Source organism: Coptis chinensis, chromosome 9 (assembly GCF_015680905.1).
Source record: "Coptis chinensis isolate HL-2020 chromosome 9, ASM1568090v1, whole genome shotgun sequence".
In the NCBI taxonomy this organism is placed as follows: Eukaryota; Viridiplantae; Streptophyta; class Magnoliopsida; order Ranunculales; family Ranunculaceae; genus Coptis; species Coptis chinensis.
Window position 1 is genome coordinate 64,539,469 of NC_141464.1, and position 20,153 is coordinate 64,559,621.

The window sequence follows — 20,153 nt, forward strand, 5'->3', positions numbered from 1 at the left end:
TATGAACAATCAATGTTCATACCTCAACATAATGTATGATCAATATATAAGAATATTTATTGGAGTATAAACAATCATTGTTCATACCTATTTGGGGTATGAACAATCATTGTTCATATATCAACATGAGCTATGAACAATCATTGTTCATACCTATTTGGAGTATGAACAATCAATGTTCATACATCAACATAATGTATGATCAATAAGAACACTTATTAGAGTATGAACAATCATTGTTTATACCTATTTGGGGTATAAAAAATCATTGTTCATACATCAACATGAGCTATGAACAATCATTGTTCATACCTATCACTACAAGAAAATTGAGCTTTGGCCACAGGTACAACCTAGGTTTAGCCACGGTTATTAGCTGTTGCCAGGGTCCAACGGCCCACAGCCGTGGCCAAGTTTTTAAGTGGCCGTCGGGTATTGTTTGTGTAGTTTGGGTTTATTTTGCATTTTGGCCACGGTTGTGTCCATAGTTTCGTCCACCGTTAGATTAGACTTGGCTTTTGATGTTCGGTTAAGATCTAATGAAAACCCTCGTGAAAATAAGGAGGAGCTGCGAAACAACTACCAAAAATCGAAGAAGAAGACTCGAGTCATTCTCCAGGTTTGTTCCTTTCTTTCTCTCCTTTATAGACATGAGCTTCTCTTCTCTCCTCTAATAGATCTTCCCTTCCCCTCTCTATCTCTTTTACCCAGGCTAAAGATCGAGGACAAACATTTAGTTTTTTTTTCTCACGTACTCTCTCTCTCACGCTAGGGTCACGTGTACCAGGTTCGATTTCACTCTCATATTCATTTTCGTTTTTACTTATTTTGAGGTTAGATGCTAATTTAGGGTTTTCTAATTTTAACTGTTTATGTTGTTATATACTATTCATTTGATGAAATAAGTGCCATGAATACTATATGTTGTTATGATGTTTCTTATGCCACCCGACATTGTTACCAATAGAACCTTGCTTGTTCAGGATGTTCATGAGAGATTTCAAACCGAATCCCATTCTGAAGTAACTGGGCACTTTAATGAGCGCTTCATATTATCTCTCGCGTCTTGCAAGTCTTGTGTTGTTATGGACGATGAGCTGATCAATATTCTATCGATTTCATTAAATCTCAATTTTGAGGAGGTATGTTTCTACCATTTGTTTTACATATTTTTTTTAACATTTTCTGAGATACGATGCAGTAACTTACCTGTTTTAGTGAATATCAAAATAGATATAACTAGGATCTAAAATGCGTGCACAATCACCATCACCATCACCAGTAACCTGCAACCTCCACCCTACCCACCATTGCTACTGTCTGCTTTTCCATCAACATTTTTCATACCTTTACCCCACCACTTTTCTTCTTCTAAATCATCTTTGGAGCATTCGAAGTCGATTTTGGCTTCTTCATCTTCGTGGAGAAACTTTTAGAATCTTGGTTATCCTCTCTCCACGTTTTCTTTTATCATCTTTTTTCCTTTTCTCCATAGTTATATGATGGACCAATGGTCTTATTTATAAGCTTCTGTGCAATTTCTTAGCTAACAAAACAACAAGCCTACTATGCTGTTTGTTGGTGTTTAGTAGCGAGATAGTATTGAATGTAATTTGATTGGTTGCAATGGTCTTTATTATAAAGCATGATAAACTCTTAGTATATAGTTATCTTTAGGATAATAATGAATTGTCTTCTATTGGTAAAAAAGATATGTTATCTGTTGGATATAATCTTTTAGACAATATGTGGAGAGTATGCTGTTACTTCTTACAATTAGTCAATTGTTTGTGTGTAAGTTGGTTGAATTCATTTCGTTTAGGTTTGCTTACTACTTTTCTGATTGTTGTTTGAAGGACTTTAAGGGGCTTTCAAAAATGCAACGAGACTTGAAGAATGTAAAAGAACAAGCTAGTGATGGTCTACCTGTGGGTCCTTTCCTTGGGAAATGTTGCACATTAGACCGGGTACAAAATACACATTTCTTACATGCACAAGTGCTTTCATAATCTTTTGGTCTTAACGTGAACAAATTCTCAGTTTTCATTTCCAAGTTAGAAGTACTAACATAAAAAATTATTTGATTTGTGGAAATGTGTCTGCGTGAATCTCAATAAAGAAACGATAATGTGGAAATGTGGTGTACTTGTGTTGTTTTCTCTGATTTCTATTGAAGATGATAATTTGAACGAATGTCTTGTACACTTTTTTATACTAAGATACCGATGAATTGTGTCATTGGTTAAAAAAGCATTCTAGTGTTGTTTGGTCTGTTTTTGTTGGAAATTATCTTTTGAAAAGATGTTTGGAGACTATGGTATTACTATCGCACATATCACCGTTACCACCTGTTGTTGTGTGTAAGTTGGTCTCTAATTCATTTGTTTGAGGTTTGCTTTAGTGATTTTGACGTCACTTATACACCTGAAAAATCTGGGACTTATGAGATTCGAGTGTTTTGTGGAAACATTCCAATAAATGATGTCATTTTGATGGAAGTACAACCAGGTACTCCTGTTAATTTCTATAATCAGCCTTGTCTTAGCCATTTTGACGTCAACATATGTACTATGCTTTATTCAATTGTATAGTTTCTTCTAATTTCCATTATTCTGACTGAAGTATAGTTATTGTTCTACTAACTTGTAAAACACCCTTTTTGTGCTATGTTGTATTCCTATATTTTTATATACACATTCTTTTTTTCTAATAGTTTCTTATTATATGTTTTTTTTTCAAGTATTTTGTTTGGAAGTTACTGTTTTGTGACTTAGAGAAGCTTCAGACACTACTACAGAAAAGCCCATATACCACTGTTATTTACAGTGGTAAAAAGCCTTTAGCCACTGTTTTCATACCGTGGTAACAACCACCGTGACAAATACTTCTAACAAAACCGTGGGGAAAAATATCTCTTATATACCACGGTTTTTAGTAAAACAGTGGTATTAGAATTTACAAACCGTGGTTAATAGCCCAAAAAGTCTGCTATATTCGATGTGAACCGTGGGAAATATGATGATATATACCACGGTTGGATACAAACTGTGGGTTATATAAACTGATTATACCTCGGTTCTTATTAAACCGTGGTGTATAGTCATTGCAAACCGTGGGAAATAAATATGATATATACGACGGTTGGATACAAACCGTGGTTTATAGTCTTTTTTTTTAAAAAAAAAATAAAATAAAAGCCCCTAATTATTTGATTCTAATCATATTCATTCAACCTGCAACCTGCCCATTTTCACCATATATATCCACTCTGGATTTAAAAACACATTGCTCAAATGAACAATTCATAGTGCAACACAAACAAAATAAATAAATTTAGACATCCAACATGAAGACATTGAATTGCTAAAAGAGTTTTGAACTTTTTTGAGTCATCAATAATGAAAGAAACATCCAAATTTACTTGTTCTATCAAAATAATAATGACCTAACTTGTTGCATCAATCAAAAAAGCAATCTATTTGTTCTATCTAAAATATAAAAAAAAAATGGTGAGACCAAGCACCACACCTTAACTGGAATGGGTCAAAACCTAGCTAAGACTCGACGCTTGGCTCAAACACTCCATTATGCTGGATGAATCTAAGAATTTCAAGTCGAACAACATCAAGTTCCTCTTGTGTGTATGTAGCTTTGAGGGATAGATTTGTCATCTACACGATCAAAAATCAAAAAGTATATAATAACTAAATAAGGAAGAGTAACACAAAATATAGAATGCTAGTGTATGACGAATTATACCTTATTTTCAAAAGAATTATCTGAACAAGCTTCTATTATTTCTCTCATAAACTTCATTACGTAATACCCGCACTCTTTACTACCATGTTGGTACGGGCCCTAAGTACAAACATGAAAAATATTCATAAGTATATATTTTTCCAAACACACAGTATGTATGTATAAGAATTTGTTTATTACCATAATATTCTCCCACTTCACTGGACCTTAACTTCCTTTCCCTTCAAGTCTTTCTATTTTCATGACCGCACTTCAAAATAAGATCAATGTAAAACCTAATTAGCAAGTAAAAGATAAGCACGTAATGATCTAATTATTTCATATACATACACACTCATGACAAACCTGTTAAAATAGATATCCATATCATTAGAGGGTAGATTATACATCGAATCCAACCAATTAAAAGTCATCCGCGATAAATTAATGGCAATCAAAACCCAATGTCCACTACAAAAAGATCAGAGGCATGTGTGGTTAAAAAAGAAAAATTAGACATTAAAACTACAATATACATTTCAATGAAAATGATAAAACATGGATAGTATTAAAAATATAAGACAATATCCTTACCCTGGATTATAAGGGATAAGAACAACTCTTTTTCCACTTGTATTCTGCAAGCTCTCCACGATAATTTGAGTTTTCTCATTCCCATTAGCTCTTGTGAAAGATAAAGGGTTTACAAATCCGGCGACATCACGACAACTCACAAATTAGCCATAAAGAATCCTAGAGAAAAAAAAAAAAAAAACAATCACAATTACTAAAACTAAAGATGAATATCTAAGATTTACGATAACACCAACAATGAATTTTTGTAGATATTCTAACCTCATGTATACCACCAAAATAGCAAAGATCTAACCAACCCATGTTACATACATCCATTATATCGCTTTTCTCCATAATGAAACTACCCATATTATCTCCAAACAATTCTCCTCCTCCTTGGAAAATGTATCGAACCTTGGTCCCCCTCGAAGCGCCATATTGAGGAATCCCACAAACGAATCTATTGCACCTTGATTATGACTATCACTAGTTTGATTTTTACTTCCCTAAATTAAAAATTCAGAACAACCAATTATTAAAAGAGAAGCCAAATTCAGAAATCGATCATATAACTTCATATAAAAGAATCTTGTTATTTACCTCAATGTCGTCTTTATAATAGACATGGTCCTTTGGCCAAGGAACTTGTGCGCCAAGAGCATCTGCGATATATCTAAGCTCCTCATTCACTTGTATAGGAAGAGCAAGATGGCCAGCTTCTTCAGAAACAAGCGATACAACCGCAACACGAACATTATCGAGTCCCAAAGGGTAACCGTGAATTTCTTTTCGTTTATTTCCCTCGTATACCAAGCCTTCAGCAACAATATTTGATCGGCCAACCACAGCCAAATAACATTCTTTTTCCTATATAAATGTCTAAGTATCATAATAAGCACACGACATTATATTTTAATAACATATTACATATAAACTACAATTTACCTCCCCTAGACCAAATGTTTGACCCGTGTTTTTTCTTATTTGCCTTGTTCACATGATCAAATTGAGCCAAATTACACTCTAGGCCCTACAATTGAAGTATAAATCTTAGAACCATTTTAAAATTATATATATAACGTGTAAAATACTACTTACCTCTCCTAGACCAGATGTTAGACCCTGAAATGGTGTTTGACCCCGTGTTTTATTCTTATTTGCCTTGTTCACACGATCAGATTGAGCCAAATTACACTCTAGGCCCTACAATTGAAGTATAATCTTAGAACCACGCAACATTATTAAAATTATGTATATCACGTGTAAAATGCTACTTGCCTGTCCTAGACCAGATGTTGGCCTCGAAAATGGTGTTTGACCTTCTTGTGTTTTCTTATTTGCTTTGTTACCATGATCTGCTTTGGGCTTTGATGGAGGTTGGGCTGCCTTCCCAATTTTTTTCAACTATTAGTCAGAAAAATAAAATTTGTAGTTAGAAGGTCGGAATGCATAAAATGGTTGGGTCAAACTGTTGTTGCACAAACACTAGATGCAACGATGAAGGATGCGCAAATAGATGGCAGGTTACCAATAAAAAAAATAAAAGAAACATTCACAGTAGTAACTTACTTGCTGAGCATTTTTAACTAATCTACCAGATTGATGTTTGCCAGATGAGTGTATCGTATGATCAATATTGACACTCGTATTGCTGTTTGAAGAGATTTTTTCAGATGGTAAGGAATTATCGTTGTCCTCCAACCTTCTGACTCTATCCAACAACAACCTAACATCTTCCTGAAGATGGTAGTTTTGGTCCCGTTGCTCCTGAATTGTCGATTCCAACTTCGTAACATGTTCCTTTGAGCCACGTTTGTTAACGTGGAAATATGTGGTGGGAGTGATCCCCTTTCCAACTGCTAGAGTGCGACCAGGATGCACTCTTTCTGTAGCTACTTCAATATATTTTCCTTTTTTTGAGTAAGCTCTTTTCCATATTGAAGGCCTTCGATTTTTTCCATTAAAGGATGGTCCCAACTCTTTTTTCTATGGTTACAAAATAATCACGCAAACGACAGGATTAATACGGTGCATGTCTTCGAAACTCTTAGAGGTTTATCATACCCAAACAAATTAACAAAGTGCCTACGTGTATAAATGTCGAGACAGACAATGTACTCACCAATTGTTCTCCAATATCAGCAAATCCCGTCTTGCCCGTCCTGTGGTTATATACTTTTGATGCTCGCCGCTGTGAATTAAGTTTGCTAATTTCCTGGAAAACATGGAATTAGTTGTCTTTAGGAATAAAAAACAATATATGGGTAGGAATAAAAAATAATATATGGGTTTAATGGAGAACACCGAGTAGTAGAAGTTATGCTTCATAAATGAGTGGCATGAGTAGAGAGATTTGTGAGAATCCCTCCTCCCCGCACACTCCTTCGAATGCTCATGTCATGCTGGAAGCAATCCACATATTTATTAACCATGTAACAGAGTTTCTTGACTTCAATATAAACTATAAACACTAACGGAGACGCAGTTTAAATCTAAATTTAGCAAACTGCTGCTATGATGACCAAAGCAGGACTAAAGACCTCATGAGAAAAGAAAAAAAAGCTGATAATAACTCTTGGAGCAGGAATGCAAGATGCGTAGAGGGGAATGAACATGTAATGTTGTTGTCCATGTATTGTGAATAAAATATGACTATATATATGAGTCTTGATAGACAATATGCAAAGGCCAAAACAGTTGATAATGATCTGACAAAATTCAAAAGACGCCGCTAACAAGCCGACTAGCTTCGGAAGGTAAACTTATTGGACCCAATGCCCTGCGGACAAGTCTTTCGCTCCCCCGCCCACAACAAAGAACGATTGAATATAAGAAGACATTGCATAATGTGTGCTACTCTTTTCCAGCTACTATCGTTGTGGACGACGGAGGAAAATGTTCCTACTATGACGCTGAAGTGGCTTAAGCCCCATACATCTTCCGAGACAATATGGGCAAAGTCACGGAACCGGGTAGATGCCATTGGTGCGAGATACCTCCCCGAAGGCGATGGAGTCTCAAAGAGAAGCACTTGGACGATAGATACATCCTTCACATGCACCGCCCCCAAGCCAATGATACTCCTGTGTCCTTGGATCTCAGTAATACCATTCAAGAGGACCTTACCCTAGAGAACTAAAAGGGAGGGAATTGGATATCTCTCCTCAACTCTTCGCTAGAAGCCATCAATGTTCGAACCTATGACCAATCAGTTAACAGCCCATGACTGAACAAAAGAAAAAATCAGAAATAAGAAACTTATCTTTGACTTGAACTTCACTTTCCAACTTGTTAGGAGTAGGGGCTTTCACTGGAACTAAAACTCTATCTTATGTTCAACTCGGCTTCCTTCTCTTTCTTTCTCTCTTGCTTCTTAAGGAAAGCAATCGATGGATTGGATCAGCCTGGGGCAGTGGGGGATTGAGCTCGGGTCGGGCCTGATGAAAGCACTACGACGAGACTAGTTCTCGGGTAACCAAGCCGAAGGTCAAGAACTAAGGTGATTTCCGGAAGTGAAAACACATTGTATCCCTCGCTCACTTCCTCTCAATGTATTTCTTCCTTCGCCTTTTTGGGGCTATGGAAGGTACTGCCTTGCCCAAAGCTACCAAAGAAACTGGAACCCTTGAAAGAACATGGATTTCATCCAAGGTGCCAGCACAAGAAGATATTTTTTTATTAGAACTAGCTGTGTCGCTAGCCTTAAAAAAAGAATGCGATAGGTTTCGCGGTTCAGGAGATGCAATAGAGCGAGTTTCAGTAGTTGATCTAGTTTCATCAGTCACTCTAGTTGAAGCAGATTCTGTTGATGAAGCAGCAACCAAAGCAAGGAAGGCAGTCCTTGGCTTACGAATGGCCCCATATCCCGGCTAGTCGACTACATTTTTTGGGTTATCTCTCAGATTCCGTCGTTTTGCTCACCTTTCGGCAGCCCAAACATGTGGATGGATTCTCTTATTTTGTACTTTAGTTCTAGTTCTAACTTTATTTTCCAAAACTAATATATATATTTTTTTTGCTTGATAATATGATAACTCCTCAACTAATCATTATCTGTTTCTAAAGGGATAGAGATCAAAAGACTTAAGATGCTATATTCACCTGGCCTAGCACCTAGTTGGTCATGGCCCATAACATATCAAGGTGCAACAAACCAGTTCTGTCACAGTATAGACACAGTTGCAACAAACTGTGTCTCCTGAACATAACACACCCTCCATAACATAACACACCCTCCATAACATAACACACCCTCCACACAGTTGCAACAAACCATTTTCTGTTTGTTTACTTTTAAGCGGGTTCTAATAAGAACTTCTACTACAATTGTGATTGACGCATAGACTCGCACAATTTACAGCCAAAAGTATATCATCCATCTTTATCGTAGGGGATTGTTCATGCTGTCTAGAACCTAGGAGGTCATGGTTCAAGTCAGAGTCTCTATATGCTAGTGGTTGCTAGTTCCTATGGACTTACAAATTCTCATTAGGAGTTACAAACTTTTCAGGCACTTGTTAGAATGTGCAATCTATACTCTTCAGTCTTCAGATTATCCACTATCAAATACTCTTCACAATCAGTCTAAGGAATGGTACCAGAAGTATCACCAGATACTTCACAATCTAAGGAATCGCACAATACTTCACAATCAGCCACTATCACCAGACAATACACCACCCCAAGTGAACACCGTACGGAAGTATAGACACACCGCATGGTTGTCATTTTTATATGAATCAACTATTATCAATAATAGAAAATCCAATTGAAGATGCATCTTGAAGAAAATACTCATATCGACTAAGGAAGGGGCACCTCCGCCATTCTAAGAAAATACTCATAATCCAATTCAAGGCCAATAGCGTAAGGCAAGTATGGCAATTCATATCAATAGTAGGGGAATGAGAGACAAAGACCAACACTAAATCAGATATGCCCGTAAATGCTTAATCTTTTTAAAAAGTACAAGGTATCAATGTTCTATTCGGGCAGTCGTTACACCATTCGTGCAGGTCGCTACTTATGCGACAAGGAATTTCGATCACAAAAGAACATAACCTATCTACTCTCTGATTTTTTTTAAAGTCCCATAACAAGTCTGCAATTTTTATACTAAAATCCCCAAATTTTCGAGTCCAAATTTTGCAAAGAAAAATTGCAATTTCTTATTTTTTTTTGTGAACCCTATCAATAGCTACCAATGATATAAAGCAAAAACAATTACTTTACAGCCAAAATTGAATTTAAATAGAGCAAAAAACAATACCTGATAGCCGAAATTGGGGAGAGCTGTAGAATAAAATCACTACTATTCTGCTGCTTTACTGGTGACGATGAGAGATAGAAGTTGAAGAAGAACACTAGTAGATGATAGAAGTTGAAGAAAAAAGAGAGACTGATAGAAGTTTAGAGAGTCTGAAGTTAGAAGTTTAGAGAGAGTTTTGGAAGTTGAAAAGAGTAAGTTTGAGCGCGAGACGGTTTTTGGCCCTACTTTCTAATATTAATTTTTTGCGTGGGGTTTTGGTATACCGACTTTGTCCACGGTATGCTTATTTTTTTGCAGACATTAGCCACCTTTTTTGTTCACATCGTGGGGTATATGAACATCAAAATACAAATTAGGCGATATTGGTTTGTTCCGTGGTATATGACATACTATATACCACTGTTTTACGAGACTAGTGGCTTTTGCTTGTACCGAAATTAGAAAAGTTTTTCTTACCGTGGCATATGCCTATTAGCCACTGTTATTAGAGAAACAGTGGTATATGCGCTTTGACCTACCGTGGCTAATGAGCATTTATGTAGTAGTGAGAAATAAATTTCTTGTTGACATTTACTTCCTTCTTCTGCATTCGGATGATATTTGTTCAATTTCCAGAAAAACATCAGGCATTTAAAAGTACAGAGCTATTTTCCTACTTTCTTCATGATGATTGTCATTGTTAAATGCTGCAGGTGGGGTTGATGTGACTCTTTCAAAGGTAGTTCAATTTGCTACACAAGTGCCCAAGTTAGAAGAAAGTGAAATAGTTGTACAGCTAGTGGATCCATTTTCCAACCCCGTTCTTTTCCAACAGGAAAAGTTGATTCTTCATTTCAGCTCTAGTTCTGGTTTCTTACTCTGGTTGTTTGATGTTGAGAATGGACTGTACATTGGCCACTATACAACTAACGAGGTTGGTGTATATGAGCTGTACGTTGCGTTTGATGGCAATCAATTGCTTCCTTGTCCATTCTGGGTCCATGTTTATGGAAGTAAGTTCCTATAAAACTTGCGTGATCATTTAGCATTTTTTATTTTCCTTTTTCAGGTGTGTAAGAGATACCCCCCACCTAATAATTAAAGGGCATACTTAAAATCACAACTAAATAGGTGTTCAAAAAGAGAGAAATTGAAATTTGAAATAATTCTTGGCCATTGACGTTGTTATTTTATCAGGTAAATTGCATTTATTCTCTTTCCTGATATTAACAACTAGGATTTTTGGTGTATTTTAGGCGAATACTTTCTGAAAGCCAGCAATGACACAATAACTGTTTAGGAGGATGAATCAGTTTCTTTTGATGTCATTGGAAATGATCACTATGCTAATAGCAGTGCAAGAATTGTTGAAACATCAATGGTGAGTTTCCAATGTTGGCATAAATTTGATAGAAGTGGTGACATTGTTCAAATAACAATGCTGGTAGTGGTACCAGGTGCCTTAGGTGCATGTAGGCTATGCACCTTGCAACCACTTTAGAACCTTGTTTCCCCTGTTCTGAGTGGAGGCTTCTTTAAACAAATTGAGAACTGCTGATTATTGTTTTTCGGTTCTTTTCTTTTATTTGAAACTAATTTGACTGCCTTTTTACCATACCTATCAAGTGTTCTTTGGAATAGAAACAATCACCTTCCACCTGGCACCTCTAACAATGGAAGCCTCTGCAGTCCAAAAACCAGGATGCTCTCCAATTATTGTCAAGTGTTTTTGGCCATGCTTCTTTTATACTTATGATGATATGATATTTAGTTGCGAGGATTTTCTACATTTCTAGATTTTATTATTAAAGTTCTAATAGACTTATAGTTTTTGTGTATTCATCACATACATAATATTTACTAAATACTAATGCAAAGTACATGTACCAATTATGGACCCTTAGGCAGATGATGCAATGCTTCAAATTTAGCACTTACAGCTGTTACTTGAAATTTTGGCAGCCAAATCATGGGTCGCTTCTCCAATATGGACGGCTATTTAGATACACTCCTTTCAAAGGATTTTTCGGGAATGATACTTTCTCTTACATAATTTCAGATATAAATAACAACAGTGCTTCTGGCACTGTCTTTATTGATGTCCTCATTACAGCACCCCAATTTGTTTCATTGCCTGTTCAATTGCAAGCAACTGAAGATGTGCTGAGTCCTAAATTTGGGTAAGTCTTTGTGTCAAAGTATGAAAGCATCTTCCTTAGACTTCGAGGTCCAGTTCGATTTAGTACTCTTTCAATTTATTTCAGAATCATACTTTTCTATATGTCCTTATATTTATACTAGTTCCGCTCTTTTGCAGTGGTTTCGCTGGTATTGAGATATATTATTCAGATCCTCTAGAGAATATCTCTATCAATCTGAGTGCAAAAAATGGCACCGTCTTTCTCTCTCCCATGCTAATGCAATTTTGGCAGCCTACTTGGCGTGAACTTTCCCTTGACAGAGGGAATGGAGAAGAGAAGAGTTTGATCTTAATAGGCTGTGTTGAAGTAATTAACCTTGTCCTTCAATCGATTAAATATCTTGGGTAGTATGCACTCAATCATATTTCTTGTCTTGAACTTTATCAAATTAGCTGTCTTAGATGTTTTATGGAATCTTGAACTGTTAATAATACTTAACATATCCTTTAAAAGTTGATTTTCAACCACAAGGCACTTTTAATGTAACCCTTGTGGATTGAGCCATCTCACAAAAGCTTTCTATTGTCTACTTCCATTTTTTTTTGTTGGCTACTTTATCTTCTTCTCATTACATGTTTATGTTGTTTAAGTTTGACTTTCCTTCAAAAATTTGGTTATGTGACTTTAGCTAATTACCCCAGGTCCTCCAGCCTTTCCTGACTCTTCGTCTCCAACAAACCTTGGTATTGACACAATGTTAACATGATAGGTGCTATAAAACTGGCTGAAGGACTTGGATGTTGAAACACAAGTGTGGGTAATAGATAAACCTCTCTTTATAGCGAAAGAAGTGGCATTTCTAAGTATCAGGAAGGTTGAATTTAGAGAACTTCATCAAATTATACTATTTTGATTGAGTTCTTTATAATTTGATTGAGTTATATTGAGTCATTTACGAGTATAATTTAGGTTAGAAGTGACTGTGCAGTTTGTATATTAATCTTGATAATTCAGATAGCAAATAATTATGCTCACTGTGAAATATGTACTTTTTTTTTAAATAATTGTTCTTGATAATCTAGTTACTTTCATTGCTGAAATGGAAATTTTTCTGGAAAAGATGAAATGAAATGAAAGAACTACCTAGTGATGATAGTCTACCTGTTGGTCCGATACTAAGGAAATGTTGCACATTAGACCAGGTATCAACTACACTTTTCTTACATGTACAACGTGGATAGATAATATTTTGGTCTTGATATGAACTTATTCTCTGCTTTCATTTCAACTGGTTAGAAGTACTGACATTAAAAATATTATGTGATTGGTGAAAGAGAATAGAACTTTGGATATAGAAGTACTGACATTAAAAATATTATGTGATTGGGAAGATGGTGATTTAAGCCCCATTTATGGTTTCCAATGGAGACACTTTGGTGCCAGGTGAGCAACCCGAGTCTTTTGTATGTTTTCACTTTCCTATTTGCATGGATCCTCATAAGGAGTTGCTTTTTAGGTATACTAACATGCATGCCGATTACACGACAAGGATTTGATCAGTTCTTTGAACATGATTGAGAGGGGTAAAGAATAAGCCTAACGACCGGTGGATTATTCTCACAAATTGGAATCCTGCTGATCTCAAATTGATGGCCCTTCCACCTTGCCACATGTTTGCAATGTGTTATCCCTACTTGGACTTGGTCATTTTTCTAGGCTATTACATTGATGTAAATTTTTACTTATTGTTTCCTTTATTCTCTAGACTTTTGGCAGTTTTATGTGGCCAACGAAGAGCTATCATGTCAAATGTATTAGAGATCTTGAGACCTGGGTCTTGGTGTGCCTTTCAACGTACGTTGCATCTTATGCTATTCTCACATGCATGATTGCTCGTGTTTGTGGTATGTGTTGTTCATCTTTAAAACCTGAATTTATTTTGTCAGCAATTTTAAGCTTATTGCATGTTCCTGATCGGTGCGATAACTAATGATGTATCACAATATCAGTAGTATCAAGAATTATTTATGGGAGTCCCCAAATAATCGACTTTAGAATAGCTAGGCATGGTCTCTTTTACAATGATGATATTGCATATGTAATGTTGTGTACTCTTTGCACTTTCCTAACAATCACACATCTAAAAGCAGGCTTGGTAGTTTTGGTAGAGAACAAGTTAACGAAAAGGAGAGAAGAAAGATATAGGGGTTGAAGAGATCCTTTTCTCCTTTCCCAGTTTTACTATTGTCGAGTACACTTTTGATTGGTTTAGTAATGTGATAATTTTCATTAGTTACTTCTGTAATTGGCTTTGTTTTCCTTCACACCCCAATGTTGTTCCTGGTGATTTTATCCATGTTATTGGGGATGCTCATGTATATAAAACTCATGTGAGGCCTTTACAAGAGCAACTTCAGAGGCTCTAAACCATTCCTAGTGAGCAGAGGCTGGTGCTGATATTTATTAGTGTTTTGTACTATTAATCTTTCTATTTGATGATGACTAAATCTTAAATATCGACTTAATTTTTCTGTGAAGATGTGTGTGTAGTTCAAGTTCTAATGATTGATTTTATATGGTTTTAGCTATATCTTCAATGCCTCGGCCCCATCATTCAACATGATGAGGTACAAGCAAGCTTAACCGAATATCTGGGACTTTGATCCAAAGAAGTTGAGGTGCTGTTTAGATGGCTAGGAATATAGTCTATCGAGTTTGGGCGCTATGTCTGGTGATGTTTTCATTTTTTTGGGGGAGTCCTAATAATATTTCAAATTTCTTAAAGAGTACTATATTTTTTTTCTCTATGTTAGTTTGGATTTCAAATGGAATCTATGATGTAAAAACGTTCATGTCAAGTACACATTGTGTATGAAATGTTAAATTGTGAAGAATTATGATTTTTGTGGGTTTGAATGGAATAATATATCTTTGTATGAATTACAGGTGTTGTATAAAGGTGCTGGAATCATATTTTTTTTACCCAATTCAAAATATTTGCCACGGCTTAGAACCGTGGCTAAAGTATTGATCTAGTTCAAGAAAACCAATCCCCACGGTTCATTTAAGCATTGGCCACGATTAACAACTGTGGCAAAAGGGGTATTTGCCACGGCCTATGGAACGGTCCAAAACCGTGGGCAAAAACCAAGCTTTGGCCACAGCCAATAGCTGTGGCAAAAGGTTAGCCACAGGCGCATTGGCAACGGTCGTGTAACGGCCATAACCCGTGGCAAAAGGGCTTTAGCCACAGTCTATGGCCGTGGCAAATGCTCAGTATTCTTGTAGTGTATTTGGGGTATGAACAATCAATGTTCATACCTCAACATAATGTATGATAAAAAAAAAACACTTATTGGAGTATGAATAATTATTGTTCATACCTATTTGGGGTATGAGCAATCACTTTATACATGATGTATGAAAAGCGATTGTTCATACTTATTTGGGGTATGAACAATCAATATTTATACCTAAACATAATATATGATCAATAAGAACACTTATTAGAGTATGAACAATAATTGTTCATATAATATAAATATGTTTTAGGGTTATTTGTTCAATGTATTTGCATCAAGTTTCTGATTTTCCATTAATTATTCTTTGAGTTTAGTTTAATGTAGTATGTTGCATCCAGTTTCCAATTTCTCATTAATTATTCTTTGAGGTTAGTTCAATGCTGTTGCATCAAGTTTTTGATTTCCAGTTAATTATTATTTGAGGTTAGTTTAGTGCAATTGCATCCACTTTATGATTTTCCATTAATTATTCATTAATGTTAATTCAGTACAGTTGCATCCAGTTTTCGATGTTTCATTAATTAGTCTTTGCGATTAGTTCATTGCATTTGCATCCCGGTTCCAATCTCCCGTTAATTACTCTTTGAGGTTAGTTCAATACATGTGTATCCAGTTTCTGATTTTCCGTTAATTGTTTTTCTAGGTTAGTTCGATAGTTTACAATTTTTATACAGTTTGCATACATGTAAGAGTTTGTTTTTATAAACTCACTTTCGTTTTGGGTTCCTAATTACTCGTAATTACTATTGTGAAAATGCTAAAAAAAAAGTTGTCATTTATGCTTTGAGGTTAGAGCGATGTAGTTACATCCGACTTCCGATATCTAGTTAACTATTTTTTGAGGTTATTACAATGCATTTGCATCAAATTTCTGATTTCCCGTTAGTTAATTTCTGATTTTAGTTTAATGCAGTTGCATCCAGTTTTTGGTTTTCCGTTAATTATTCTTTGAGGTTAGTTCAATGCAGTTGCATCCAATTCCCAATTTTATGTTAATTGTTCTTTGAGGTTAGTTCAATGCATTTGTATCAAGTTTCCGATTTCCCGTTAATTATTTTTTGAGCTTAGTTCAATGTAGTTACATAAAATTTATAATTTTCCGTTAATTATTCATTTAGGTTAGTTCAATGCAGTTTCATCCATTTTTCAATGTTTCGTTAATTAGTCTTTGAGATTAGTTCATTGCATTTGGATCCAGTTTCCAATTTCCCGTTAATAACTCTTTAAGGTTAGTCCAATACATCTACATCTAGTTTATGATTATTTATGATTTGAGGTTAGTTCGATACAATTATATCCAGTTTATAATTTCCAGTTAACTATTCATTAAGGTTATTTCAATGCATTTGCATTTAGTTTCTGATTTTCTACAAATTATTCTATGAGGTTAGTTCAATGCAGTTGCATTCGGTTTTTTATTTTATGTTAATTATTTTTTAAGTTAAGTTCAATGCATTTTCATCCAGTTTTAGTTTCCCATTAATTATTATTTGAGGTTTATTTGATATATTTGCATACCATTTCCGATTTTCAATTAAATATTTTTCAAAGATTTGCATCTAATTTATAATTTCCTCGTTAGTTATTCTCTGTCGTTAGTTTAATGCAATTTGCATAAAGTTTTTGATTTTCCGTTAATTACTCTTTGAGCTCAGTTATGTATTTGAATCCAGTTTCCGATGTCCTTATAATTATCCAATGTGGTGTGTAATACCAACTTCTACTGATCCATTTGTAGTGTCCTTACAAACATACAAAAAAAGTAAATTATGCTTAATTTACTATGTGGGATTATCGAAGATTGTCCAGTTCCTGATTTCCAATTAATTATTCTTTAAATTATGTATTGCTCACTATGTGGAATCTTCAAAGATTATCTACGAACGGGTGTTGTTATATTAATTATTTTGAAAAATATTTGCAAATATATAGAACTATTATATATTAATATTATATTGATCACTCAACCAAATTTCTTATAATGTGAAAACCTCAATCTCCATTAAAAAAAAACTCACCTTTGATAAAACCCTTCAACTTCATTTTGTTGTTTAATAATAGAAATTTGATCGAAGTTTTGTGAGATTGCCTAATAAGGCGAAGTTCATATATATTGAAGCTACTTGGATAGCAAGGAGTTCCCAATCATACGGAAAGAGATAAGATAAATACCATTTTAAATGCAAAACTATACTTATCGAGACATTCCCACAATATATAATCCAACTATGTTTTGAGGTTGATTCAATGCATTTGCATCCAGTTTCTGATTTTCCGTTATTTATATTTTGAGGTTAGTTAAATGCAGTTGCATCCAATTTTCAATTCCTGTTATTTATTTTTTGAGATCAGTTCAATGTAGTTGCATCAAGTTTCTGATTTCTCATTAATTATTCTTTTCGGTTAGTTCAATACATTTGCATCCAATTTCTAATTTCATGTTAATTGTTCTTTGAGGTCAGTTCAATGCATTTGCATCCAATTTCTAATTTCTCGTTAATTATTCTGTGAGATTAGTTTAATGCATTTGCATCTAGTTTCCGATTTCTCGTTTATTATTTGATAAAATTGCATTTGCATCTAGTTTCTAATTTCCCGTTAATTATTGTTTGAGGTTAGGTCAATGAGTTTGCATCCAGTTTTCGATTTTTCGTTAATTATTTCTTGAGGTTTTGCATCCAGTTTATTTTTTGAGCTTAGTTCAGTGCAGTTGCATCCGGTTTCTGATTTTCCGTTAATTATTTTTTAAGATTAGTTCCACGTATTTGCATTATGTTTCCAATTTATAATTAATTTTTCTTTGATGTTAGTTCAATGTAGTTGCATCCAGTTTCCGATTTCCTATTAATTTAATTTTTGAAGGTTAGCTCAATGCAGTTGCATCCAGTTTTCAATTTTCCGACAATTATTTTTTGATGTTAGTTTGATGTATTTCCATCCATGTTTTGATTTTCCGTTAATTATTCTTTAAGGTTAGTTTAATGCAATTGTATCCATATTCTGATTTTCAATTAATTACTTTTTAAGATTAGTTTAATGTTTGTATTTGCATCTAATTTTTGATTTTCTGTTAAATATTATTTGAGATTAGTTCGATGCAATTGCATCTATTTTTCGGTTCCCCATTAATTGTTTTTTTACGTTAGTTTTATTCAGTATTATATATATTTTAAAATATTTGTCATTATTGCTTTGCAGTTATTTTTTTTTTTCAATTTCTATTATATATTTTCTGATGTTATTTTTTGTATAATTATTTTTAACTATATTTTGAGGCCGTGTTAAGGATATATTCGAAATAAATCGGTGATTTATCATAGACACTAAAATTGTATGATTTGTAATAGGGAATTAGTTTCTACAAATCACCTATTTTTTAGTAATTTTTTTTATTTGATCAAATATATAAGAATTGGAACACTAAAAGTGTTTGATTCGTAATAAGAAATTACTTTCTACAAATCATCTATATTTAAGCAATTTTTTTTATTTGATCAAATATATAAGAATTGTTAATACACTCAAACTCTCCTAAAATGTTCCTTGTACGTGAGATTGTAGGTTATTAGAAAATGTTATCTTTCATATTAGAGTGCCACATAGGAGAGATAAAATCCTCCATTAAAGGTCTCTACTTTAGTATATAGATAGTAGATGTAGTTGCATTCTGTTTTTAATTTTCTGTTAATTATTTTTTGAGTTAAGTTCAATGCATTTGTATATAGTTTCCGGTTTCATATTAATTATTATTTGAGGTTTGTTTGATGTATTTACATACCGTTTTCGATTTCCCGTTAAATATTTTCCAAGGATTTGCATCCAATTTCTAATTTTCCGTTAGTTATTCTCTGTCGTTAGTTTAATGCAATTGCATCCAGTTTCCGATTTCTAGTTAATTACTTTTTGAGTTTAGTTTATTGCATTTGTATAAAGTTTTTGATTTCCCGTTAAATACTCTTTAATCTCAGTTATGTATTTGAATCCAATTTCTGATTTCCTTATAATTATCTAATGTGGTGTGTAATACCAACTTCTACTGATCCATCTGTAGTGTCCTTGCAAACATGACATAAACAGTAAATTATGCTTAATTTACTATGTGGGATCATTGAAGATTATCCAGTTCCCGATTTTATGTTAATTATTCTTTAAATTATGCATGACTCACTATGTGGAATCTTCAAAGATTATCTACGAACGGGTGTTGTTATATTAATTATCTTGAAAAATATTTGCAAATATGCAGAATAGTTATATATTAATATTATATTGATCACTCAACCAAATTTCTTATAACGTGAAAACCTCACTCTCCATTAAAAAAGAAGAACTCACCTTTGATAGAACCCTTCAACTTCATTTTGTTGTTTAATAATAGAAGTTTGATTGAAGCTTTGTGAATTTGCCTAATAAGGCGAAGTTCATATATATTGAAGCCACTTGAATAGCAAGGAGTTCTTGATAAGCACCTAAAACAGTAATATTAAACCCCGAGAGACATAGCATTTTGGTCAATTATGTGTTTAATAATCATGAAATAATTATATTTTCGTACTTTTGCAGGTTTCTGCAGTTAACGTGAATATGATAATAACATATGCATCGAAGTACGGGAATACTGGAATTCTTAAAGTTTTCCCACTCAGCCCCAGTGAATCCCAACAAAGCCTGACTGGAGCCAAAGTTTTCAAAGGAATAAAACCAGTGCAGAACGAGTACACATGTAACGGAGCAACAAACTTCTGAAGATCACATCTTTCAAACCTGGATGCCGACTTCGGCTAGTGAACTGCCAGAGCAACCAGGGCAACGACCTCTACGCAAAGACAGAAAGTTGTAAAAATGCCAAAATCGTCACTGCCACTGGACACACCACGAGGACCCACTCTGCGGGCCCAAAAGGCATGACGAGTAAGCATAGGTAGGTGGCAAGTGATGGTCATAATTTTGTGCCACCTTGCAAAATGAAAAGACACATATCAATTCAATGTTTGAATTGAATTGACTAAAGACAAAACATTAATGGCAAGTTTTGTTTCGTAAACAAAACTTTGATTAGAATACAAACAAGAAAAGGACAAAAACCAATTTAAATCATGTCAAGACAAAACTTTGTATTTCAAAGTTTTGAAGGATTCAATTTGAGAA

At 34.4% G+C, this 20,153-nt stretch overlaps 1 protein-coding gene and 1 long non-coding RNA gene across 3 annotated transcripts; one reads left to right on the forward strand and one right to left on the reverse strand.

The window, feature by feature from the left end:
• Window positions 1-707: 707 nt before the first annotated feature.
• On the forward strand, window positions 708-13,189 carry LOC147477336 (protein GAMETE EXPRESSED 2-like). Of its 2 annotated transcripts, none has more exons than XR_015208193.1 (7): window positions 708-787; window positions 984-1,142; window positions 1,857-1,967; window positions 10,276-10,575; window positions 10,819-10,943; window positions 11,525-11,742; window positions 11,880-13,189. XR_015208193.1 is itself a non-coding variant. In XM_086583286.1 (7 exons), exons 4-7 carry the CDS (start codon window positions 10,453-10,455, stop codon window positions 12,462-12,464), a joined length of 591 nt encoding a protein of 196 aa, XP_086439412.1. In that variant the 5' UTR covers window positions 708-787; window positions 984-1,142; window positions 1,857-1,967; window positions 10,276-10,452; the 3' UTR covers window positions 12,465-13,185. The 2 variants fall into 2 exon arrangements, 1 of the variants encoding a protein (XP_086439412.1); XM_086583286.1 differs by lacking the exon at window positions 10,819-10,943 and having other exon boundaries at window positions 11,880-12,069; window positions 12,405-13,185.
• LOC147477337 (uncharacterized) lies at window positions 3,236-4,026 on the reverse strand. Its single transcript, XR_015209333.1, has 3 exons — window positions 3,940-4,026; window positions 3,760-3,858; window positions 3,236-3,671 (listed from the first exon to the last, which is right to left on the reverse strand). It is a non-coding gene; the product is annotated as an uncharacterized LOC147477337 (long non-coding RNA).
• Window positions 13,190-20,153: the final 6,964 nt, after the last annotated feature.